The 26,460-nt window shown below is 41.4% G+C and overlaps 1 protein-coding gene across 1 annotated transcript in view; it reads left to right on the top strand.

The window, feature by feature from the left end:
- Nucleotides 1-26,460, top strand: part of USP13 (ubiquitin specific peptidase 13) — a 117,827-nt gene that overhangs the window by 72,473 nt on the left and 18,894 nt on the right. Inside the window, exons 11-19 of the mRNA XM_042954765.1 lie at nt 3,285-3,410; nt 5,128-5,281; nt 7,682-7,856; nt 14,318-14,406; nt 16,747-16,869; nt 18,492-18,518; nt 21,565-21,708; nt 24,794-24,960; nt 25,524-25,677. Of these exons, the coding sequence (XP_042810699.1) occupies nt 3,285-3,410; nt 5,128-5,281; nt 7,682-7,856; nt 14,318-14,406; nt 16,747-16,869; nt 18,492-18,518; nt 21,565-21,708; nt 24,794-24,960; nt 25,524-25,677 (1,159 nt within the window). The remainder of the gene's footprint in view (nt 1-3,284; nt 3,411-5,127; nt 5,282-7,681; nt 7,857-14,317; nt 14,407-16,746; nt 16,870-18,491; nt 18,519-21,564; nt 21,709-24,793; nt 24,961-25,523; nt 25,678-26,460) is intronic.

The raw sequence follows: 26,460 nt of genomic DNA, 5'->3' as shown, positions 1-26,460 counted from the left end.
ACAGGTAGTAACATTAATTATCAGGTGTAAATTGGTCTTCATCTAGCACTGGAAGCACATCTGACGCCACGCATGTGTGTAAGCTGGTCATTTATGTACAGTTTCCAGGTCCTCAGATGCCCAAATGCTCCCACTTTGGAGAATTCTCCTTTAAGAGCTGCTGGCGCTGTTGTGGGTCTTCTGCAGTGTCCCTCAGCATTTGTTACAGACACGTGTGTTGTCTTTCATTTCCCCATGGTCTCTCAGCTCTTGGAAGGTGGAATCCCCAGTAGTGCTCTGCGTGATGTAGGTGATTAGTAAATACTGGATGACAGGGTTAGGTCACATATATATTCAACAAGATAGGAAAAATCACCAGAGTTTTATTAGAAACGTTGCTTTTAGGAAATATGTGTTGGGGAGAATTTACACGTAGAGCCGCTATGGGACTGCAGGGAGATGGGTACGAGAGTTTTCCCATCCCCCGTTGCATCTGATTGTGTGATCGTGCACACCTAACATGGTCCCTGGACCCTAGGCATTGACCTGGATGTCCAGGAGATCTCATAGAAGTGTGAAACGTGGCCTCCACCTGCTAAAGCCTGCAGTGAGGCCGAGGAGGTGGGCCAGAGCAGACTGGAAGTTACAGGAAGTGGGAGGCACGCTGTGCTGTGTACTCAGTGATGGCCCGCCCAGGGACCACGTTCGCTGGACTGCAGAGGGGAACGTGGCCCAGAAGCTGAGCAAGTGGAGGTTTTTTTTTTTTTCAATATATGAAATTTATTGTCAAATTGGTTTCCATACAACACCCAGTGCTCATCCCAAAAGGTGCCCTCCTCAATACCCATCACCCACCCTCCCCTCCCTCCCACCCCCATCAACCCTCAGTTTGTTCTCAGTTTTTAAGAGTCTCTTATGCTTTGGCTCTCTCCCACTCTAACCTTTTTTTTCTTTCCTTCCCCTCCCCCATGGGTTTCTGTTAAGTTTCTCAGGATAGCAAGTGGAGGTTTTGAGAAGAAGTAGGTGTGCAGCAGCCACACAGTTTGCACAGTACATGAACCACTTCCTCTGCTTGCTTGGCAAGCTGAGGTTTGTCTCACTGAGACCTACTGTGTGCTACAGCTGCCACTCCCTATCTTTGCTTCAGAGAGCTTGGAATTGGAATCACAACTGGAGTTCATTCTGGTTCTGCTCTGTTAGCTGCATGATAATCTGGTCGTAAGACCTCTTTGAGTTGAAAGATCTGTCTGGCACTTCTCTGCCCGTCTCTATTTCTCTAGCTATCAAGTGAGGATAACAGAAGTCTCTTCTTTGCGGGGTTCTTGTGAGTATTGGGTGAAGTGACATGTAACACCATTATTAGATGGGTGAACTTGGAGGGGACTCAGGAAACAGCTTTATCATGAGCCCACCTCTGTCCTCCGTGGTGATATGGACTCATCCTGTTCTGCCTCTTCAGAGCATCTCAGGCAGATCGCCTAGATTTCCAGTGATTTCCTGCAGATTACCAGCATTAAAAAGTCCAGTTCACATCAAAGGCAGTTGAAAGCATCTCTCCCCTACCAGGCTCGGAAGTCATGGAAACCAGCAGTGCACAAGGGCTAGCTAGCATCAGCATCCTCTGGTAGCTTTGTGTCCTTGCTCCCTCTGGCTCTGACCCCTCTAAAGTCAAGTAAGGATCAAGGGATGGAGATACTAGACAAGAGGCAGAGCCTTTCACTGAGCTAGTGTGTTTGGCTTCCTCTTGGCTGCCATGTGTATTCTGCCATGGTTAGCCTTTTTGTAGGGGCACATTAGTGGTTCCTTAGAGGTGTCCCTCCTCCCTGCTTGTCTCCTCAGGGACCTCCACAGGGACCTTTCCCTATTTTCTGTTCAACTGACTTCTGTAACCCCCACCTTGGCTCCTGCCTCAAGTCTCCTCTGCCAGCTGACTTTCCATCATCTTATGCAGTGTCCTTTCTGAAGGAGCCTGGCTACTGTTTTTCTGGTCCCAGGGAAGTTCACATATCCTTATCTATCAGAGTTGTCCCTGCCACCCACTCTTTGCACTCTGTCATCCTGGCAGCTGCTGCTAGCCTCCTCCAGCTTCTCCAGGCAAGGGGCAAGCTCCTGGAAACAACCCATGCTCTGATCCAGAAACAGCCAAGGGCACGCTCATGAGCCTGAACACTCTGCAGCGGTTACTGGGGGCATGCTGTGCCATTTCCTCTCTTGGAGGTACAGGCATACGTCGAAGAGAATGTGGGTTTGGTTCCAGACCACCACAATAAAGGGAATACTGCAATGAAGGGAGCCAAATGAATTTTTTGGTTTCCTGGTGCATATAAAAGCTATGTTTATACGACGCGGTGGCCTTCTTTTTTTAATTTTATTTTTTTAATGTTTACTTATTTTTGAGAGAGAGAGAGATACAGAGACAGAGCACAAACAGGGGAGGGTCAGAGAATCTGAAGCAGGCTCCAGGCTTGAACTCGTGAATCGAGAGATCGTGACCTGAGTCGGAGTTGGATGCTCAACCGACTGAGCCACCCAGGCGCCCTGACACTGTGGCCTGTTAAGTGTGTGGTAGCATTATGTCTAAAAAAACCCCCCCAAACAATGTGCATACCTTAATGAAAAATACCTTACTGCCAAAAAATGCTAATCATCATCTGAGCTTTTGGTGAGTTGTAAGTACTGATCACAGGTCACCATAACAAATATACAATAATGAAAAAGTTTGAAATATTTTGAGAATTAAGCAACATTTGACACACAGACACAAAATGAATGAATGCAATTGGAAAAACGGCGCCCACAGACTTGCTTGGTGCAGGGCGGCCACACACCTTCAGTTTGTAAAAAAACACAGTATCGTCGAGTCACGGTGAAGTCAAGCACGATAAAATGAGGTGTGCTGCACCCCCGTCTCTACGGGGGCTTCTCTCAGACTCTCTCACAAGGAGGGAAGGGGGTGCTGCAGAGCTCTCCTCCCCTTTGGCCTCTTTCAGAGAACCCCCACTCCTGCCTCTCTCGCCTGCCCTGAAGTGGGCCATAATGGCCTGCCTTGGAGCATGTCCTGTGAAGATGGGTCGAATAATGCCTTTCTTTAGAGAGTGGAGGTGTTTCTCCTGTGTTTCGTTAATGCGGTGCCTGCTGCACACTAAACGTCCAGCGAACGTTGGCTGTCATCACTGTTTAACTTCTGTGGGCTTTAGTAGTCTCATCTGAAAATCGGGACTTATGGTCATCCCTACCCTGCTGGCCGCTCAGTGCTGTTAACGTGTGTGAAACTATTGTAAGTTGGTTTTATTTTTACATCTCAGCCTCAACAGAATGGGATCTCTCCACGCATGTTTAAGGCCTTCGTAAGCAAGAGCCACCCGGAATTCTCCTCTAATAGACAGCAGGATGCCCAGGAGTTCTTCTTGCACCTGGTGAATCTAGTAGAGGTGAGAAGGTGGTTTTCCAAACTGCTCAAAGCGTTGTAAGAGGTGTGCCCAATCCGCAGGTGCAGCCCACTGTGTTGTGGCCAGGGTGCCCACCCCCCGCCCCTTTCCCGAATCTCTCATGGTCCAAGCTCATGTGGCATTGGTGTGAGGCTTGCTCTGCGCAGCCCGTTGGGCAGAGTCGCTTCTCAGTCCCTGTTTTGTAGCACTTCTGGATCTTCCTGTTCTTCTTTAATTTGTAATTATAAGAGTGTTTGTCCATAATTTCATTCACAGGTTTTTTGGTCTCCATGACAGACTTCCTTAAGAGGCGGGTGTGGTCTTTGGTGTCCTTGTGCCACCACTCAGAAGAGATGGGCACGTTTTGCTCACAGCAGAGTCAAACCACATTAAACGCTGTGGTTTTTCAAAGCTACTGAGAATTTGTGATTAAACTATTTTTCCCCTTCTTAAAAAACAGCCACTTTTTCCTGATTACAAACATGTTCTTGTGGAAAATATAAAAAGGCAGAAAGAAAATAAAAATCACCAGTGAGAACAGCCCCTACCAACAACCAGTGCTAACATTTTGGTGTCTGACCTACCAGTCACTTTCTGGGTGCATTTTTTTTTAATTTTTTTTTTAACGTTTATTTATTTTTGAGACAGAGAGAGACAGACCATGAATGGGGAAGGGTCAGATAGAGAGGGAGACACAGAATCCGAAACAGGCTCCAGGCTCTGAGCCATCAGCCCAGAGCCCGATGCGGGGCTCGAACTCACCGACTGCGAGATCGTGACCTGAGCTGAAGTCAGACGCTTAACCGACTGAGCCACCCAGGCACCCCGGGTGCATTTTTTTAAAGCAGGTTTCAAACCCACTGGGACTTGAACTCACGACCCTGGGATCAAGACCTGAGCTGAGATCAAGAGTCGGATGCTTAACCGACTGAGCCACCCAGGCGCCTCCCTGGGTGCATTTATTAATTCTCTCCAGACTGTTTCATAAGCATTGTTTTGTCTTCTTTCTTTTTAAAAATTTTTTAATGTTTATTTATTTTTGAGAGACAGAGACAGGGTGTGAGCAGGGGAGGGGCAGAAAGAGAGGGAGACAGAATCTGAAGCAGCTCCAGGCTCCAAGCCGTCAGCACAGGGCATGACGCGGGGCTGGAACTCACTAACTGTGAGATCATGACTTGAGCTGAAGTAGGATGCTTAACCGACTGAGCCACTGAGGCGCTCCTATAAGCATTACTTTCCACTTAACCTGTTGTGAATGTTTTGCCCATATCGTTACATATTTGGATGTAGCATGATTTCTTTTTTATTTGTATGTAATTTACACAAATGCATTTACATGATCATATCATATGTGCCTTAATTTTTCCAGGGCAACCCTTTATTACCCTCGCCTCCCCCCTGCCTTGTCTTTAGTATGGCTCCCTCACCCCCTTTCTTCTGATTCCATCTAGGTCAGTCCCTCTTTCATAACTGTTCATGGCTGCATAATGTTAATTCACATGATGAACTACAGTTTATTTAACCAGTCCCCCATTTTTTGACTTTAGAGAAATGCCAGTGTTTTGTTATGAACGTACTCTAGGTGAACTGCCATGCCCAGAGGGAATGCTTAGTAATGCCCAGTCTCTACACAAGATTGATAGATACTCTGTTTTATGCCAGTTTTTATTTATGGCTCAATAGTCCTAAATTTACTAACCTGATACAATCTAATCTTCAGAGGAACCGCATTGGCTCAGAAAACCCAAGTGACGTTTTTCGGTTTTTGGTGGAAGAACGTATTCAGTGCTGTCAGACCCGGAAAGTCCGCTACACGGAGAGGGTGGATTACCTGATGCAGTTACCTGTGGCCATGGAGGCAGCAACCAACAAGGGTAATGGTTCCAAAGTGGGAAACTAGCAGTGTGCTTTCTCATACGTGAAAACCCTCGAACTGGAGAGAAGGAATACGGTTCAGTCACTGCCAAGTTGCGTCAGGAGTAGACCCAGCCCAGATGGTGTCTGGTTGGCACGTCTCTTTTCCTCGTTTCCTCAGTCCCCATGTGATTTTCTTGTGAGAAGAGTCCAACGCATCACAGGTTTTAGTTGGAGGGATTACGGATGGAACCTATTTTAGTGCCTATAAATTTGACCAACCAGTTGGCTTGGAGTCAGCTTAATTTGGTGGGACATTATTTGTAATTATAAATGTGGGAAATTCTTTGAACATTAGCACTCATGAGTTGTGCTATAAGTTCTGAGGGAAATGATCAGAATTGCGTTCTTTTTATTTATTTATTCTTTTTGGGGGGGGGGGTGCGCAAGTGAGCAAGGGGCAGAGAGAGAGAAAGGGAGAGAGAAAGGGAGAAGTGGGCTCACCCAAAGTGGGGCTTGAGCTTACCCGATGTGGGACTCAAACTCACGAACCATGAGATCATGATCTGAGCTGAAGTCAGATGTTTAGCTGACTGAGCCACCCAGGTGCCCCAGAACTGCATTTAAAAAAAAAAATTAATGTCTTATTTATTTTTGAGACCAAAAGAGACAGAGCATGAGCAGGGGAGGGGCAGAGAGAGAGGGAGACACAGATTCCGAAGCAGGCTCCAGGCTCTGAGCTGTCAGCACAGAGCCCAACGCGGGGCTCGAACCCACGAACTGTGAGATCATGACCTGAGCCGAAGTTGGACGCTTAACCAACTGAGCTGCCCAGGCACCCCCAGAACTGCATTTTTTGATGTGAGACATTCTAGCAGAGATCTTGAAATAATCTGGCTTTGACCTCTGAGTATTGAAAATGCCTCCTGTGGGAGATGAAGTGGGGCAGGGGCTTTTGTAGGACCAAGACCCATTAGAAGGGTCTCTGGACTTCAGAAGGTAGAGGAACCATGGCCAGGCTGGGGTCTCAGGAGAAGGTTCCTTCAGTTTGTTTATCTGGTTCTTCCCAAGCAGAATAGAGGAAGGGTATTATCTACTATGTTACTTATGTCCTGTGAACTGGTCATTTTTGTGAAGGTCAACAACTCAGTGGGTGGCCTTTTTCCCTTTTTTTTGGGGGGGGGTCAGTTTGTTGTGCTAATGAGGATTATGATGATTTTAAGATGAAATGATTTCCATTTTCTGTAAGCTCCTGCAACTTTGGACCAGTTTTAAAATTCTTATCCATTATATAATGTAGAAATGAGGGTAGGGGTCTGTGGTTTGTTTCTGTTTTAGAATAAGGCTTGATTGCTTTCTCTTGCCAGCCTTGGGGATATTCTACTCAGTTCTGTGATCCTCTGTAACTCATTGTTTATGATTTATGAGTAGTAACTATTCTTTTTCAGAAAGGAGATTTATAATTTAGTCTCTGGGAATTGATTGTTGGGAACACCTAATGCTGGCATCCTAGATATAAGTACATCATAAACTGATGGTGGGCTGGACAATGAATTTTAAACCCATGCTCAGATGTGCTTAAGAAAACACATAGGTACATAAGGGTGCTTAAAAACTGGTAATTCAGGAGTAATTTGTTTTATTTTGGGTTTTTTTTTTTTTTTTTGGTTAACAAAAGGAATTCCCAAAAAGGCCCTTTCAAAATTATATAAAATTTTGACTTATAGGCAGTTTCCAAGAGCAGATCTGCTGACTCTTGGGAAGTTGATGATGTGATGTTTTCTTTTTCCCTTGGTATCTTAATTGTTTGAGCAGGAATAGTGTAAAAGGCCTTCTAGGTTGGTGGCTCTGCTATCTGAGGTGGTGGGTAACCTCAACCCGAGTTGTCTGGGCATCATTGGTTAGAATCACAGGCTCTGTGCGGTAGAGACTCTGGCCCCTATAGGTCTTCTTGCTCCTTGGTCCACACCCTCCATGACCTCTAATCAGAATGAAGAGATGACCCTTGGGTCTCTTTCAGTGTGAAATTCTCTGGTGTGAAGACTTTGTGATTGGAAGGTGGCATTTGGGTAATCCCAGCCTTGACCTCTGGACGAATGAAAGACCAGGTTCCTGCATCACTCACATTACACATGAGGGCAGAACCTCTGATCTGGGCTGGAGTTCACAGGTCCCTCTTGTCAGTCTCAAAGAAGAACAGGCAAAAAAAAAAATATGAATGGCTCATGTGGTCTGTCGGTGCCACTTTAAAGATGGCTCAAGATCAGCCTTTCAACAGGCTTTTCTGGATCTGTGGAGGGCAACAAGTAAGCAATCTTGCCCCAGCCCAGAAGCCTTCGGGAAGGTTGGCCAAAGGGCGTGTTTTTCACTTTAAGAAGATAAGAGTGAGTACAAGGTCATTCATGTGCTCTTTTACTCAGATGAACTGATTGCCTATGAATTAACGAGAAGGGAAGCAGAAGCAAACAGAAGACCCCTTCCTGAGTTGGTTCGCGCCAAGATACCATTTAGTGCCTGCCTTCAGGCCTTTTCTGAACCAGAAAATGTCGATGACTTCTGGAGCAGCGCCCTACAAGCAAAGTCTGCGGGTGTTAAGTAAGTGTGTATATGTGTGCACCTGTGTGTGTGTTCTTGTATGGTGGGAGTGGGGTGAGGGGGGACCCTTGACAGGTGGGGAATGGCTAGGGGAGAGGTAGCAGGGAACTGTATAAGTCTGCACATGCTTGCTCACGTGAGATGGGATAATGAATCATACAACCCTAATTATAGAGCTCACTTGTATGAGACCTGTCCAATAAAATGTTCATAATTTATATTATGTGCTAGGGAGGGAATGCCTTTTTTTTTTTTATGCCTTTTAAAGGCAAGGCTGTGGTTTATCCTCTATTAGGAATTTCTTTTTTCCAAGAGGATGTAGTCAAGAACTCCAACAACCCCCTACCCCAACCCCATGGTAAGAATGATATTAATGAAGAAATTATGGAAATACTCATGATAGTCTTCAATATTTAAACTCCATATGATATAGTTTAATTCCATAATTAAAAATTTGGCTTAGAATTTGGTGTCCAGGGCTCTCAGGGTATTTCAAAGTGGACATAGGGCTCCTGCTCTTTGTTCAAATGAGCTGCTCAGGACTTAGCTAGGAGATGTTCAGTTTCCACATTGTGTGCCTCATTGTCAGGTACATAAGTTTTTTTTTTTTTTTTTCTGCCCTTGACACCTTAATCGATTTTATACAGTCAAATGTGTAAAGCCCACATAGTCACATAACATGAAGGGAGGTCTGGAAGTTTGGTTCTGGGAATTTTATTCCTTTTAGATATTATTTGTTTTTTAAATTTATTTTTAAGAGAGAGAGACAGCACAGGCGGGGAAGGGACAGAGAGAGAGACACAGATCTGAAACAGGCTCCAGTTTCTGAGCTGTCAGCACAGAGCCCGATGCAGGGCTCGAACCCACCAGCTGTGAGATCATGAGCTCACGAGCCAACGTCAGATGCTTAACTGAGCCACCCAGGCACCCCCACTCCTTTTAGATATTCTTTGGCCATCTGTCCTCCTGACAAAAATTGAGCACTATCTAGTTGATGTGAAAGGGGAATGAAGGCTGAAGAGCTACTGCTGGATGTTTTATCACCTCAAGTAGCCGTCAAACCTAAATCCTTTATTCTCTGGAACAGCCATCCCTGGGATTCCTCTTTGTTTCAGATGATTGACTTCATATGTTAAAAATGGGAAAGCACAAAGATTTATTTCAAAGAGCTAAAAAAAGCCATAATTTCTTAAAATGATTTTTTTAAATGTTGTTCATATCCAAATGAGGTTAATAATTTTCCATTCCTTTATCAGTTATTCAATGTGAAGTAAGTTTTTATCCTAGGATTGCTGAGTTACAGGGTCTGTGGTGTGTGTGTGTGTGTGTGTGTGTGTGTGTGTTGTATGTGTGTCCTTGCAGAGAAACATTGATAAGTTGGTGTGGTAAATGTGTCAAATTTACTTCATTGCAACTTGGAGACATCATTGGGCAGTTAGACATCTACAAAGTATCTTAGTGGTAGACCCACTTTCTTTAATTATTTTTCCTCCAGCTTTATTGAGATATCATTGACATTATTGAGATATTGACATATATAGATATATATTGAGATATAATAACATTGTGTACGTTTAAGGTATACAACATAATGATTTTATTTTATTTTGTTTTTTTTTTGCTTTAATTATTGACAGTAGGTGGAAGATTTCTCAGTTATCCTTCTCTCTTTGCGCTTTAATTCTGTTTATGTATGGGATATAGAAGTGATCAGGGGACCTGGCCACCTAGAAAGTCCCCAGCATCAGATGTAAGCTGCAGAGTTGTTCTTCGTATACCTGTCTGCTTGGCTACCCTTTTCTGTTCTTCAGAAAAGTAGCCTTGTGTCTTAGAAGTGCAAGGTGTGACACACTCTCTGGGCCTGCAGAAAGGAGCCTTCTTATCACTTGGAAGAGGCCCATCGTTAAAATGGAGTTGGGAGGCATTAGCTTTCCAGAGACAGAGGCTCTCACCCCAGGGTGAGTGATCAGGAGATCTAGATCCTTCTCCTGTGTCCACTTCCCAGCCTATGTTCTATCCCAGGGCACAGTCACCACCCAGTGTCCTTCTTGCATCTGTAATGGAGGAATGATGCTTGCTTACCTGGTTTTTTCCTCAAGCACTACAGAATATTTAGTTGTAGGCAGTGCTAACATAACTCTCTAGAGGAGGGGTTTCTGCTTTCTCTAATCCTTGACAGTAGATATTAAACACGTTTATTCCTTTCCTCTGTCTTTTACATACATACATGCTCTCATTCTTTTATGTATATGAAAAAAATTAATACTGGATGTATCCAGTTGTTAATAATTGAAAACTGGTCTTTGTGGAAAAGGAGAAGACAATGTTAGGTTAATAAAGCAGCTACCATATTTTGGTCCATTTATTATTCCAGGTCATGTGTTAAGCACTTACCATCAATTGTCATTTAATCCTCTTGGTACTACTGTGAAGTGGGTGCCATTCTCCCCATTTTATGGATGAGGAGATAAAAGGAGAAATAATTGGCCAGTAAGTGGCAGACCTGGAATTCATTCAGATCTATTGAGTTCAAAGTTTAAACTCTTAATTCCTCTGTTACATAGTATCCAATTTCCCTTATCATTTCGTATCTGCTTATATCCTTATAACCCTTATACAAAGCCTTGCATATTCCTTATTATGCCTTATCATGTTTCAAGTATTAGTTTTGGGAGACACAGTTCAGGAGATTCCTAAAATATTTTTTTTCTTTTTCTTATTTCTAGCAATATAGACACGATCTCCTTATGTTAGTTTAGGGTCTTGAATTTTTCTTGTGTTAGACCCAGACACTGAAAGACCAGGAAGAGGCAAAAAAAATGTCCTTTTTGTAGATCTTCAGTCAGTATAGACCAGAATAAAGACTCTTTCTTCAAATAGTTCTGAACAGACAGTCTCTGGGAAGAATATTAGTGTTTGGACATTTCATTCACCTAGCAAGTATTATTGTTCACCTGGAATATTCTAGGCAGTGAGTTGAACAAGACCTAGTTCCTGCCTTTAAGCAGCTCACAGGGGAAGGGTCAATAGGGAGAGATTTTGTGTGGACTTTCATCATTTATGAAGAGGAAGGTACAGTGTAGGATTCCAGAGTGCAAGCTTTGAATGGACAGGTAGTGTTTAATCCCCAGTGCAGAACTTACTGATACGTGACCTTGGCCAAGTGACTTCATCTCCCTAAGCTCCTGTTTCCTTATCTGTAAACCAGGATAATAATAGTTTCTTCCTAGGGTTGGGGTGAAGGTTAAGGCAAGATAAACTATGCAGAGTGCTTTGTATAGTGCCTCACATGCTGTAATTACTATTACCGTTGTTTTTATCTTTCCTTTCCTTTTTTTTTCTTGCCTGAGGTTATACAGTTGGACTGTGGTTGATTAATTGTCATATTTTCAACATATTCAATGGAAAGAATAGAATTGTATTTTTTTAGTTGCCAGGTTTTCAATACAATGGACAATATTAATTTCACAGAGAAGGACAGCTTATATATTTTCTTATTAAGGCTTTCATAGTGTTTTTGCCTTGATTATGATTGGCAAACAATTGATATACTTTAAATGATGATAATAGGTTGTCAGTAGACAGTTCAACAGTGTTGTCAGGCACAATTCTAAGCACTTTGTATACTAACTGATTTAGTCCCCATAGCAGTTTTTTGAGGTAAATTTGCTGTGTGTCTGCCTAGATCTTTTTGAATGGTTTACAGTCTAATGGTCTTTCAGGAAAAATTTTAATTTCCAGGAATTAATTTTAGGAATAAAAGAGTAAGTGGTGCATAATTTACACTTTTTGCTAGATTTAACTAACAAACTTGATGTCCCAAACCTGCAATTAATGAATGCACATTACTGATTTTGAGATTATTTTGAACAGATATATATTGAGCAGTTACTGTCTGTGTGATTCAATTTGAGACCCTCTAAGGCTACAAAGATGAATATAATATATAGCATGTTTACCTAACAGGGTAAATATAATGTGGGCTCCTCTAATCTGATTTCTGGTACTCTTAGGTTGGTAGTTAGTTACCCATAACAAAGGGATGTGTTAAATTATCCACCCCTCTCCCACCACACCCCAGCCTCCAGTTCCCTGCACTGCTCATGGTATCACCAGCTGATTTACTCACCCAGATACTGACCACAGAGCAATTTTTAGAGTCTTGGGGCTTTTCAACCACATTTTGGAAATAACTGATATACTGATGACTTTTGGCTGATCTCACTATTACATATTTTCCAGCTTTGAAGTTGATGTGGTAAGAAGAGATCAGAGAGGTGACATTTTTACATTAGTTGAAAATACTGCAGCTGGAGTTGGTTGGATTTTGGTGAAATTAGGACTTGGCTATATTGGAGTAAGAATGATGTTTATTACTGCTTCTCAGAAGGTAGGAAGCCTAATTAGAGATAATATTACAGTTTCTGGAGAATGAACCAGGGTAATAATAGAGAAGTTCCTTAGGATCGTTAAGTTCCTGTTTTTTAAAGAACTCCCTTACATTATTGCCTGGACCCTTCTACCATCCTTGTGTTGGAGAATTTGAGATACAGAGAGGTTAAGTGACTTGCTTGGGGCAAAAAACAGGTCAGTGATAGACCAAGTCAGTGTTCAGTGCCATGGATTCTAGCTCTTTTATGACAAAATAATCGTGCTAATTCCCTGGGTATACATAGTATATGTTCTAGTGTGCAAGTAGATATGATTAAGAAATCTGTTTTGTAGATGTGAAAATGGAGCCTCAGGGAGGGTCAGTGATTTGTCCACATTGGAGTGAATTAAGTAGCATATTCTAGACCCAAATCCACATCATTTTGACCCATTTTTGGATAGTGTTTTGTCCCTGTACTATGGCTTTTCTTCTACACTAGGGGGCAGCAATGCATTTGTATTTGCTTTCTGAATTCTGGGCCCACTGCATTCCAGGTAGAAGGCAATGACTTAGATATGAAAAGTAGAGTTTGTGGGGACGGTGTTCGAGAATCTTTCATTTTAAGACATAGTATCTGTCTACAGCTTATTTTCTTTTTTACATAACCTACTATATCCACATTGACACCACATAGAAATGGTTGTTATAAACAAGGTGATAAATGTGGAGAGAATGAGCTGGAACTGGGGCTTGAATTTGGTATAGTAGGTAAATAGTCTGCATGAAATTGTCAAACTAAAGTCTAGACAATTCCTGAAAGTTTGAAGGGAAACTCGAGATATTGACCATATGTATGTTTAAAAATGTAAGGTCAGATTTAGATATTTTAGATGCTTATCTCATTATGTATATATATTTACATATATTTAGGATTCACATGATCATGGATTTTAGATACAGTAGTATTTTAATGAGGTGTTGGCATTTTCAGTAGTCAACCTCAACCAAAGTTTCAATAAACCTTCCTTATGTCAACTTTGTGCTGTAAGATAGTGATTCTCTGTGGGAGCAGAGATTGGGGGTATGTCAGGATTGCTTGTGGAGCTTTTCTTTTTTTTCTGTTTCTCTTTTTTCTTCTTATTTTTTTAATGTTTATTCACTTTTTTTTGAGAGACAGAGACAAAGTGTGAGTGGGGGACGGGCAGAGAGAGAGGGAGACACACAATCTGAAGCAGGCTCCTGGCTCCTAGCTGTCAGCACAGAGCCCAGTATGGCGCTCGAACCCACAAACTGCAAGATTATGACCTGAGCCGAAGTCAGACACTTAACCGACTGAGCCACCTAGCCGCCCCAACTTGTGAAGCTTTTCAAACCCCACATACAAACATGTAGTACATGCACGTATTATCCTGCAGATAATACACACACACACAGACACACACACACAGACACACACACAGTTGGTCCTTGAACAACATGGGTTTGAACTGTGTGGGTCCAGTGGGTTTTTTACAGTACAGTGTTATATTTTCTCTAGCGTATTTATACGGTAAGAATACAGTATATGATGCATATAACATAAAATATGTTTAATTGACTCTATGGTATTGGTAAGGTTTCTGGTCAACAGTAGACTATTAGTAAAGTTTTTTGGGAGTCAAAAGTTATATGTGGATTTTTGATTCCATGGGGGGTTCAGCACCCCTAACCTCTGCGTTGTTCAGGGGTACTAAACTGTACTAAATTCTAGCAAGGGTTTTAGAAAAAAGATGTCTGTGGTTGAAAAGTACTTTTCAGAAATACAAAGTGCCACAGCAAAATAAAAGTGTAATTTTGCACCATGCTCCAAATCACTCTCTAAGGACAACATTCTCCTCCGTTAAACATTTTCTCCTTGGGAAAAGGTCAGGAAGAATGACTGGTTGTGGGTGAGTGTGTGTCTGCTTGTGTCTGTTTGAGTGTCCTTCCTTCTCAGTGCAGTCACTGGAACTGCCAGGTGTGCCTCAGACAAAGCTTTGGATGCTTCATGAACTATAATCATGATTCTGATTGCCTTGTTTCATTGATCTAATCCCCTTGTGTTTCCCAGAACATCTCGCTTTGCCTCATTCCCTGAATACTTGGTAGTGCAGATAAAGAAGTTCACTTTTGGTCTTGACTGGGTTCCCAAAAAATTTGGTAGGTATCTTTTGCATGCTTTTGCTTGAAACATCAAATTAGCCATTAAAAAAAATGGCGTGTGAAAGGGCCCATGTGGTTGGCTGTCAGAAATAGTTCCATTTCGTTCTTTTTCCATCGTCCTCACCTTTCTCTTTTGAGTCACAGTATATGATTTGGACTCATAATAAAAACTATCACATGCTGCCCACCCCTGTAATGATGCGTTCTGGGATGACTGGATTCTGAGAGTGAAAATGGCATCTCCACATTATCAAATAAACCATGCTTTCCAAACTTTAACGTGCACACAAATTATCTGGGATCTTGGCAAAATGCAGGTGCTAATTCAGCAGGTCTGGGGTGGGGCCTGGGATTCTTTATTTCTAACAAGCTCCCTGGTAATACTGATGCTGCTGGTGCTGCTGGTCCAGAGACCACCCTTGGAGGTGCAGGTAATTGAAGGTACATGCTCCTCTTATTATTTCTCCTCTGCCTCTAAAGTAGGCAGGTGTGGCTGAGAATAGTCACTTAAATCATACAAATTTTATTAATAACAAAATGAGTATAGTCAGTTGCATCAAATAGTCAAAAAAGGGATTTGATTTTTGCCTTACTTGGGTTTTTTTCTTGCTAATTTCAGAAGCCTTTGTTAGAGGTTAGTTTTCTAGACAATGTATGAGAACATTTTCTCCATCGTCATGATCCAACATCAAGATGTTACTAGGCTGTCTTCCGTGCCGGATGGACAGTTTTACTCTTTGTCATTTCTCAAGCAGGTAGCTCAGGCTGCTTGCCAGTCTTAAAGATTTTCTGGTTTTGAGGGCTTAAAAAATAACTCAGGTCTTATACTGGTTAATTAAGCACTCATCTGCTCATCTGAAGGGGGTAGGTAGAAAGAATGTAAAATCAGCAGGACGGATTTCCCCAGAACCTCTAGCACTCCATTGACATGGCACTTGCTTGCCACGTGACCTTGTGCAGGGCTGTGACTGATTCTGCAGCACATCTTCGATTTTCCTGGTGGAATGATTTTGTGGGCAGGATGATCATCACTCAGCCTTTCCTCTGTGGACCTGAGAAGTACTTGAGAGAGAAAACTGCTTTCTTCTAAAGGCTTTTAACTGCTTTGGAAACAGCTTTCTTATTTTTCTTTGTTATTGGATTTTCTGTAAAAATTCAGATCAGATTTCATAGACTTGCTGAATTTAAAGGAGCCTCAGAGCTTTAATGAACCTGAATTTTTCTGTTGAGGAACAACTGTATTGACTTTGTCGGACATTATGTTTGTTTTTGCTATCCGCTGAGATTGAAAAAAATTTTTTTAACTAAGCTTTTTCTCTGGGTTGTTGTTTTAAAATAGGATTTATGTATCTGACATCATAGCTAGTTTTGGGGATAGTATTTTCAGGTTCTGTGTGCTAGCCCAAGAGACCTATCCCACACCAACATTGGGACCCATTTTTCATTATTGTCATAACTGAATATAACACTAAATCTCAGCAGACTTTTAGACTAATAAATTTTGTATTTAAGTAAGTCAGCACAATAACAACTGACCTGAGCAGTTAAAAAAAAAATACCCCAAGCCTAATACACTTGAGATTCAATTTTATTTTTTTAAAACTTCATTCTTTATTACCTTGGTTAGAATGATCGCAGTGCCTGTCATGATCTGAGAAAAGGCATAATCTAGGGGCTGCAAACTCAAATGCCTAACAAGCACAGGGATTAATGTAAATGAAAGAAGTACATTGGATATAAGAAATGTGTAGCCTGGCTATCTTGGTCTTTCTTGGGTATTTCCACTTTGGATAAAGACATGGCTTAGAAAAACATTTCTTTACCAGAAGAATCAGAATAGCACAAATATGATGCTTAGGATCAGTAGGCAGCAGTGGGGTCTGTGATAGGCTCTAGGGCACATATTGTCTAGAGTGGAAGCTGAAAATTAGACCCAGGCAGTTATTACCATTTGAGAATATGCTATAGCTTTCTGTTTTTCAAAATAAGCTGGAAATAGGGATATTTAAATGAAATCTTCTGATTTAAAAATTGGAATTTGTTGCCAACATTTTAAAAACATTAAACAGAAAGTGTCTGGGCCACAAATAGTCTTTGGGTTCCCAGTTTACAACCTCTTGCTTGTTCAGTGTGAAATGTTCTGTACTTTCCCTCTGCTTCTCCATTAAATCTAACTAGTCTCAGTGAGTTTACTGGTCCAGTAATCTACTCCAGGGAACTGAAAAGCATCCCTTAGGTCTGCTTAGACACATGTACATAAGAGTTAGAGGTGCTGGTTTTAGGGGGTGATTGTGGGTTTTTGGAGAGTTGGTGAATGTAATCTCTCTAATTTTGCAGATGTTTCTATTGACATGCCAGACCTACTTGATATCAACCATCTCCGAGCCAGGGGGTTACAGCCAGGAGAGGAGGAACTTCCGGACATCAGCCCCCCTATCGTCATTCCTGATGACTCAAAAGGTACCATCTTCTGTCAGGAGGATGTTCTCTCACTGTCTCCCTGCCCCACCCGATGATGAAGTCTCTTCTCTTCCACCACTCTGTTGTCCCTTGGCCATTTTCCTGTGTTTAACCCACCACAGACATACAGTAGGAGGCCTGGCTGCAACAGTAAACTTAAATTAGTCATGGGAGGAGGCACAGACCCATGATGAGTAAATGAAATGGACCTGCAGAAATCACTGGTAACAGAAGGCAGCAAATCTCCAAACAGTTTTTAGGTTATGTTGCCTCTGGCTTCCTCTGCCTCTTCTTCCCCCAAATGGATCTGTAGGGAAGATAAGGAGTGTGTTTTCAGTAGGCTTTTAGTTTTGAGGAGCTGTGTCCTCTTGGGAGTATGGTTGGACAGCCAGAAGGGGAAGTTCAATAGTGCATGTTGGTTTTAAAAATCTTGACCACATTTTACCTCCCCAGCTTAGTCACTGTTTCATACAAGGGAGCAGTTGGCTCTGTGAAGACTAAATTTTTATTTAGAAATACTTAACTTAAAAAAAATTTTTTTAATGTTTATTATTGAGAGACAGAGACAGAGACAGAGACAGAGACAGAGACAGAGAGCATGAGCGGGGAAGGGGCAGAGAGAGAGGGAAACACAGAATCCAAAGCAGGCTCTGAGCTCAGAGCTGTCAGCACAGAGCCCAAAGCGGGGCTCAAACTCATGAACTGTGAGATCATGACCTGAGCCGAAGTCAGATGCCAACCAACTGAGCCACCCAGGCACCCCTAGAATACTTAACTTTTTAAGGGAAAAGGACATACAGAAAATAATTGCTTCATCTTTGTGGATCTGAGGACAGGGGCAAAAAATCTTGGTTTTATTGTTAGCTCGGTTACTGATGAAATTGGTTTCATTGTGGTTTCATTTGCTCACCTATCTATTTACTGTTCACCTTTTTAATCAGTTAATTAGGTGAATTAATAGTGATAGAGCACTCTGGGCCCCTCTACCAAAGGTTTTTCATTAGTTGAGCATTGAATATTATTGGTGACCAAGTTCAGGTGCCAAAGAAGGGTAAGGTGAATCCAGAAGGAGCAAGATCATATTCAAGATAGGCATCTATGTTCCATTATTATCTAGTGCTAAGGCAAATGCTAAATTGTAGAGTATGGAAAGTAGGGAATGGAACTCTGCGTGGCACACTCTGTTATGTGGCATAGGTGGTCCATTCAAGGGGCCAGAGAGCATAGATCAGTGTCAGCATCAGAGAAATACAAGATGGTTTATAGTTCATTAGAACTGCTCCTGCTTTCTCTGATGTTTCTAACAGAATCCTTAGTTTGTAATTATATAGAGTTCTTAGAAATACAGGGAGATAAATCATTTCGTTCATTAAGGTGATAACCAGAGCATCATGTTTTATCTGATTGAAATGCCTGAAACCTGTTTATTTTCACTCCCTACTGTGATGATTTCATATTGAACAGACTTGGTGGTATGTGTTGGGGGGAGCTGAGTGGTTGACAACAGTGTGGAATCCCTCGGGGTTGAGGGATTAGAGAGTGCCCTGCATGAACTCTTACTTTTTCTCTAAAACTCTTTGCCATGCTTTGGTCTCATTTCTTCCCTGTCCTTTAATTTCCAGATCGCCTGATGAATCAACTGATAGACCGTATGTATCTTTCGAAATTTTTCTCAGTTGTCCTACAGTTGTCCTGGGTCTGACATTTATCTTTGGGAATTCAATAAAGGGGCATTGTTCTCTACATGTGTATGTGTGTAGCTTTTTCCTGGGTAGGAATGATTCTTCGTCTGCAAGTTGAGTTACCAGTAAATGTAAACCAGTGACATGGTGATTAAATGGCTCTGTAGCTCAGAAGAGTGATCATCAGCATGAAAGCCAACCAGCCCCGGATTGGAAACCTGGCCCTGCCATTTATGACTGTGCAACCTAGAAAAATTTACTTAACTTCTCTGAGCCTCAGTTTCCTCAGGTGTGAAGGTGGGCTAATGATGCCATTTCTTCCCACTCTGGCCATGAGTAGGGCTCCAGAGCAATGATGGCACTGTGGCCCAGCATTTTTTCCACTCCTGCTGTTGGACAGGACATGGCTGTATTAATTAATACTCTAAAGGTTATTAGTGTCATTGGATTGTGTTAATTTTGTAGACTTTTAGTTCCTTAATCCTGTGGGAATTGGTACTCTTGGTTTTCTGAAAAGAACATAATAAACTATTTATAATGAATATTTAGAGATTAATTAGGAGGAAGAAGGAATGTTTAACACTAAATACTCTCAATCTTTTTGTCTACAAAGCCCTCCTGGAGACAAACTATTGTTAATTTAGAAGTTCATGTATTTTGCAAATGATTGATCATGTGGCTTAGACCTCCACATTTCTTTTCCTTGGTCAATTACGGTTTGCTCTTTGCTAGAAGAAGCTGTTAGGGTCAGCGAGGGTCTTGGGAAAGCCATTGTCTCTGTGCATAATCTATAACAATAACAATGGCTGTTACTACTTTTGAATGGTTACCATGAGTTATATTGCATTTATTATTTCATAAATTCTTCCAATGATAAATAGTTTTACTATTCATACAAAATCCAGGTTCTTATTTGATTTTCACAGTAAGAAGGGCAGGGCAGGTAACCTTTTACAGAGTATAAAATTAAGACCCAGAAAACTTCAGAGACCAAAGAGCTGGGACCAGAACCAGATCTAGGAGTCAAATGTGCTTTTCATGCCACTTGACATTTTCTGGAATGTGAGAGGTTTGCTGGCTGCTCCAGATCCTCCAGAGAGCTGTCCTTGCAAGGCTTTTGCCCCAGGGGAGGTGATGGGTGGTTGGACCTGACTGCCAGAGGAGTCTGTCTCTGATTGGAAGCACTTAGCCATTTTCCAGTGTTAATGGTTTGGCCATTGATTTCTTCCTAGATCTGAGCCTGCTGTCTTATCAGCAATTACCTGTACTCAACAGGAGAAGTAGAGTGATCTGGGCTTGTTTAACATTTGCATCCTTCCTTTCTCAGATTTTTAAAAAGAATAACTTTGATTATTTTCTTATTATGAGAGTAAAAAGGTATTTATAAATTATGGATTATCAGTAGGAGCCATCTATGGTTTCATCGCCCATCTATAATCACTGTTAACTCTTGGCACATATCCTTCCCCTGTCCTTGACCCATGCCTGGCTCACTTAATTTTTCACAAAAATGGAATTAAACGCTTTCAATCTAATATGTTATTATAGACATACATACACCATTTATTGAGCTGTGCTTCTTAAACTGCATTGTAGGGAACATTAGAGTCTTACAAGATGTTGAAAGGTATCCTGTAGAGTTTCCTAGTTTCTTTACTGTAGGAGTCTTTATTACAGGATGTTTGAGTCTTCACTGTGCTGATGCACCTTGTGATTTCTAAGGGGAGAATAGAGAATGTAGATTTTAAAACTAATTTGGCCATGGAGACCCCTTGTTTTGTGGTTCAATAATGACATCTCTCTTGGAACACAAGGCCACCATACAACACAACTTGGGAGCCACTGTTGTCCTAAATCATTGCTTTCTTAAAATTTGGTCTTGATAGGATGTTCTGTGTATCTTCCTTGTATGATAAATACATTTTGGATATAATTTTTATAGAAAAGATATCTCTCATCCTCAGTTCTACTACTACTGTGTTCTACTAATTGCCATCTTTGGCAGAATTTTCAGTAGAGACATCACGACACGGAAAACATGAGGGATATATTTTGTGCTCCTCTTCCCCCCTAGTTGTTGGATAATTTGAGAGCACTATGTAGGTGTTTATGTGTGCACTTATGCATACATGTATGTGTATATATATAAACATGTATATACATGTGCAAAAGTATATACAAAAAATTTATTGGCCTATATACATGTATGCATTATACATGCATGTATTTATGTGTGTATGTGTGTACATGTACATATATATAGATACACATGCCTGTAGGTTTTAATGTATATTTTTGTACATTATACATATACAGACGTGTCCTTCTATGTATACACATGGACACACACACACACACACACACACACATACGTATGCACACACATCTCCACCAACATCTATCTATTATTATGAAAAGAAAAGAAAAGAAAACGCTCTGTGTCCAAGCCCAAGTTAGGTTTATAAAGGCTATCTCTTTCAAAATCTTAAATGTATACCATTACAGAACATATTCTGTCTTTTCTACTTAACATTTGGGCTCTCCATTTCCCCAGAGCTGATTATTTCCTTTGACCTGGTATATATAAAATACATATATTTTCCTAAAGGCCTGGTATAATTTCCTATGGGATTTAAAGAATAGGCTTTTAGGCCTGTAGATAATTCTTTTCTCTTCAGATTTCAGTCATAGAAGAACTGCTATAGGAAAGGTCTTGAGATGATCTGAGAGGTTGAAATGGTTCTGGGAATATACCAAATCTCCCCTTATGAAATTAGAGAATTGTTTTTCCGTGCTTGGGCTGTCCAGATAGTTAACATGGTTCCTATTTAGGTCAGATATAAACTCAGCTCAAATAGCTAAATATTTGGGTGACTTAAAACACAACAAAACAAAGTTAAACCACCAAAAAATAGCACTTTGTTTGGATAGCACGTAGATAGTGGGTGAGGAGAAGCTAAGACCAGAAGAGAGTTTACATTTTTACACCAGAATATTCTGTTGTGCCCCATAGCCTCAGACATTGATGAGTCATCAGTGATGCAGCTGGCCGAGATGGGTTTCCCTCTAGAAGCGTGTCGGAAGGCTGTGTACTTTACTGGAAATATGGGAGCTGAAGTGGCCTTCAACTGGATCATTGTTCACATGGAAGAGCCAGGTCAGTGGTTGGAAAGGGGAATAGCTTTGGAGTCTGATGAGATCTTCAGTGTTGCTAAGCCATGGAGATACTAACATGTCCTCTGAATGTGTCCCAGAAAATGACTTTTTAGCTCATGATTTAGCTTCTTAGCTCACTTTTTCCTGCCCCTCATAATTTAACTTTTTAGGTCACTTTTTTTTCTGCTTCAGTGAGGTGGCACTTTGCCTGTGGAGCAGAGTCACAGTGTTAATCTTTACTGTCACTCTCTCTGTTTTTTTAAATAATAGCTTTACTGAGATATAGTTCACCTTTTTTTTTTAAGTGAGTACTTTACATTTATTTATTTATTTATTTATTTATTTATTTTTTTCACCTTTTTAAAAATGTTTATTTGTTTTTGGGAGACAGAGACAGAATGTGAGTGGGGGAGGGGCAGAGAGAGAGAGGGAGACACAGAATCTGAGGCAGGCTCCAGGCTCTGAGCTGTCGCCGCAGGGCCTGATTCAGGGCTTGAACCCATGAATCGTGAGATCGTGACCTGAGCTGAAGTCGGATGCTCAACCAACTGAGCCACCTAGGCATCCCATAATTCACCTTTTAAAGTATGTAATTCAGTGGCAAAAAGACCAGTGGAAAGATGTGGGACATACAGGCATATGTCAGAGAGATGTTGTAGGTTGAGTTCCAGACCACCACAATAAAGTGAATCAAATGGATTTTTTAGTTTTCAGTGTATATAAAAGTTATGTTTACACTATACTGTAGTCTGTTGAGTGGGCAATATTGTTTACTGAAAACCACTGGGTGTACACTTCAAGTGGGTGAATTATAGGGTGTGTGAATTATACCTTAATAAAGTAGACAGAAGTGAAAGCTAACTAAACAACCCCCATTTCTTCATGCACAGTTTTCTATTTCAAGTCCTTATCATTTCTTAGTTAGAAATATAGGCATATCTCATTTTACTGCACTTCATCTGATTGCACTTTGCAGATATTATACTTTCTACAAACAGAAGGTTGGTGGCAACTCTGTGTTGAGCAAGTCTATTGGTGCCACTTTTCTAACAATATTTGCTAACTGCGTGTCTCTGTGTCACATTTCTGGTAATTCTCACAATATTTCAGACTTTTCCATTATTATTCTATTATGTGATCTGTGATCAGTGATCTTTGATGTTACTGTTGTAACTGTTTTGGGGTACCACAAATTGCACCCGTAAGATAGCAAACTTAATCCACAAATGTGTGTGTTCTGACTGCTCCACCGACCAACCATTCCCCTGTCTTTGTCCCTCTTCTTGGGCCTCCCTATTCCCTGAGACACAACAATATTGAAGTTAGGCCAGCTAATAACTATGCTGGCCTCTAAGTGTCCAAGTGAAAGGAAGAGTCACACATCTCTTAACTTAAAAGCCAGGAATGATTCAGGTTAGAGAGGAAGGCGTATTGAAAACAGAGAGGCCAAAAGCTAGGCCTCTTACACCAAACAGTTAGCCAAGTTGTGAAGGCAAAGCAAAAATTCTTCCACAGAAATGAAAAGTGCTACTCCATTGAACACACCAGTGATGAGAACACACAGCAGGTTTATTGCTGATTTGGAGAAAGTTTTAGTGGTTTCGACACAAGATCAAAACCAGCCACAACATTCCCTTGAGCCAAAACCTAGTCTAGAGCAAGGCCCTCACTCTCTTCAGTCTGTGAAGTCTGGGAGAGGTGAGGAAGCCATAGAAGAAAAGTGTGAAGCTAGCACAGGTTATTTCATAAGATTGAAGGAAAGAAGCCATGTCCATAACATAAAAATGCAGGTTTTTCAACAATCAGGCTGTATTGTTTTACATTCTACCACCAATGTATGAGGGTTCCAATTTCTCCATATCCTCACCAACCCTTGTTATTATTGTTTTTATTATAGCCATTCCAGTGGATGTGAAAGTGGTAGCTCATTGTGATATTGATGTGCATTTCCCTAATGATTAATGAGGTAGAGCATCTTTTGATGTCCTTGTGGGTAATTTAAATCTCTTTGGAGAAATGTCTATCCAATCCTTTGCCCATTTTTTTTTTTTTTTTGAGAGAGAGAGAGAGCACTTGTGCAAGCATGTGTGTGTGCAAGTGGGGGAGGGGCAGAGGGAGAGAGACACTCTTAAGCGGGCTCCACGACATGAGGCTTGATCTTGATTATGAGATAATGACCTGAGCCAAAATCAAGAATCTGACACTCAATTGACTGAGCCACCCAAGCAGCCCAACTTTTGCCCATTTTTAATGAAATTATTTGTCTTTTTATTGTTGAGTAGTAAGAGTTATTTTCATAATCAATACAAGTACCTTACTGTATACATGATTTGCAAATATATTCTCTCATCCTGTGAGTGTTTTCACTTTCTTGATGGTATTTTTTTTTTTAATTTTTTTTTTTTTAACGTTTATTTATTTTTGAGACAGAGAGAGACAGAGCATGAACAGGGGAGGGGCAGAGAGAGAGGGAGACACAGAATCTGAAACAGGCTCCAGGCTCCGAGCTGTCAGCACAGAGCCCGACGAGGGGCTCGAACTCACGGACCGTGAGATCATGACCTGAGCCGAAGTCGGACGCTTAGCCGACCAAGCCACCCAGGCGCCCCTCTTGATGGTATTTTTTGAAGCACAAAAGTTTGCAATTTTGATGAAGTCTAATTTTCTATGTTTTTTCTTTTGTTACTTGTATTCTTGTTGTCATAGCTAAGAAGCCATTGCCTATCCTAAGATCTCTAACATTGAGGTCAGGGAGCCATTTTGAGTTAATCTTTGAATATAGCTTGAGGTAGGGATCCATCTTCATTCTTTGTATGTGGACATGCAGTTGTTCCAGCATGATCTGTTGAGAAGACTGCCCTCCCCCATTGAGTGGTCTTGTCAAAAGTCAACTGACCATAAATCTATGGGTTTATTTTTGGACTCTCTGAATTCTGTTTTAGCTGATCTATATGTTTATCCTTAATGCTAGTACCAACTGTCCTGATTATTATAACTTCGTAGGTATTTTTCCTTCTTAGCTCTAAAATGTTGTTTATTTCAAGACTAAAAAAAGGAAAAGACCTGAGAATGATTATTTTCCCCAGATTTTGCCGAACCACTGACCATGCCTGGTTATGGAGGGGCGGCTTCTGCTGGGGCCTCTGTTTTTGGTGCTACTGGATTGGATAACCAACCTCCGGAGGAAATTGTAGCTATCATTACTTCCATGGGATTCCATCGGAATCAAGCTATTCAGGCGCTACGAGCCACGGTAAGTTCAGTTTAAAACAATATAACCTCACTAACCAATGCTGTCACCATTAATCAAGGCAGTAATCTTGTCTCTACTGCAATTTCAACAGTTCTGCTGACATTGAGGGAGAAGATGCGCTAACATGGTACTCACATTGGCATCCCTTCTACCTGGCATGGCTCTGCAGAAAACACAGTTGATAGGGAATGTGGTGCATGCAGTTATTGTGGCCTGAAAAAGGGCTGTTCTTAGACATAGGCAATACTCTTTGATATTCTGCACCTCATCAGTAGCATTAGCCTGTGGAAACACTGATCTAAGACTGATATGGACTTTGGAATGCTGGTCTGCTGCTCAGAACTGTTTTCTGGTGAATCCAATTACAGACCCCAGTTGGGAGACTCAGAGAATACCAGCTAAATGTGCATTTCATATGCAGGGTCAGAGCTTCTCACTCAGAAGCACTTAGGACTAATGAATTCAGGCCTCTTGTCTTATCTGCTTGACATCCTGGTTCAAGTGGGCAGGATATAATGAGGCCCTGGGACTGCATTCATTGTAAAAATGTTTTATTTTATTAGAATAATAACCTGGAAAGAGCCCTGGATTGGATCTTTAGTCACCCTGAGTTTGAGGAGGACAGTGACTTTGTGATCGAGATGGAGAATAACGCCAATGCAAACATTATTTCTGAGGCCAAGCCTGAAGGACCTAGAGTCAAGGATGGATCTGGAAGTAAGTTCTTGCCTTAGGGATCGTCTGAGCAATCGTGACCATCCGTTGGCTCATGCCCTCCTCCCCCCACCCCAACTCACATTAAAACCTTTGCCATCATCCACAATCAACACAGATACCGTCTTCTCGTAAATGGTGCATTTTGCCATTTTGTCATGGCCGTGGTGATCCGATGAAGTCTTGGACAAACTTAAGAGTCGTGTTGCCTAGAACTGTGTGTGCTTAAGCTTAGTGATTGCTGTCAGTTTGTCACTCCTTTGAGATAAATTTTTTTCATGGACCGTGGAAATTTTTGTCCAAATGAGAGCATTTACTTTCATGGTAGTATTTTTTTGAATAATTGAAAAGCAGTCTTATACCCTTGACCCTGTCATTGCCCATACCAACTGCTCATAATTTTTTGAACAGCTATCAAGAGGAAGAGGCCAGTATTCTACTTTTTTTTAAGTTAGTTTGTTTATTTATTTATTTATTTTAGTAATCTCTACACCCAGTGTGGGGCTCAAACTCACGACTCTGAGATCAAGAGTCATACAGTATTCAACCTTTTAATAGCAAACACATATGTATCACTAGGTGCCGGGCACTTATTCTAAGAACTTGGTATATAGACCCTCATTTAATCTTCAACACACCTATTTTACATGTGAGAAAACAGAGGCACAGAAAGATTACATCCTTGCCCAAGTCACACAGCTCTTAAGAGATGGAGCTAGAGGGACGCCTGGGTGGCTCGGTCAGTTGAACATCCGACTTCGGCTCAGGTCACGATCTCACGGTCCG

Source organism: Panthera leo, chromosome C2 (assembly GCF_018350215.1).
Source record: "Panthera leo isolate Ple1 chromosome C2, P.leo_Ple1_pat1.1, whole genome shotgun sequence".
Lineage (NCBI taxonomy): Eukaryota > Metazoa > Chordata > Mammalia > Carnivora > Felidae > Panthera > Panthera leo.
This window is presented reverse-complemented; position numbering and strand designations above follow the sequence as displayed.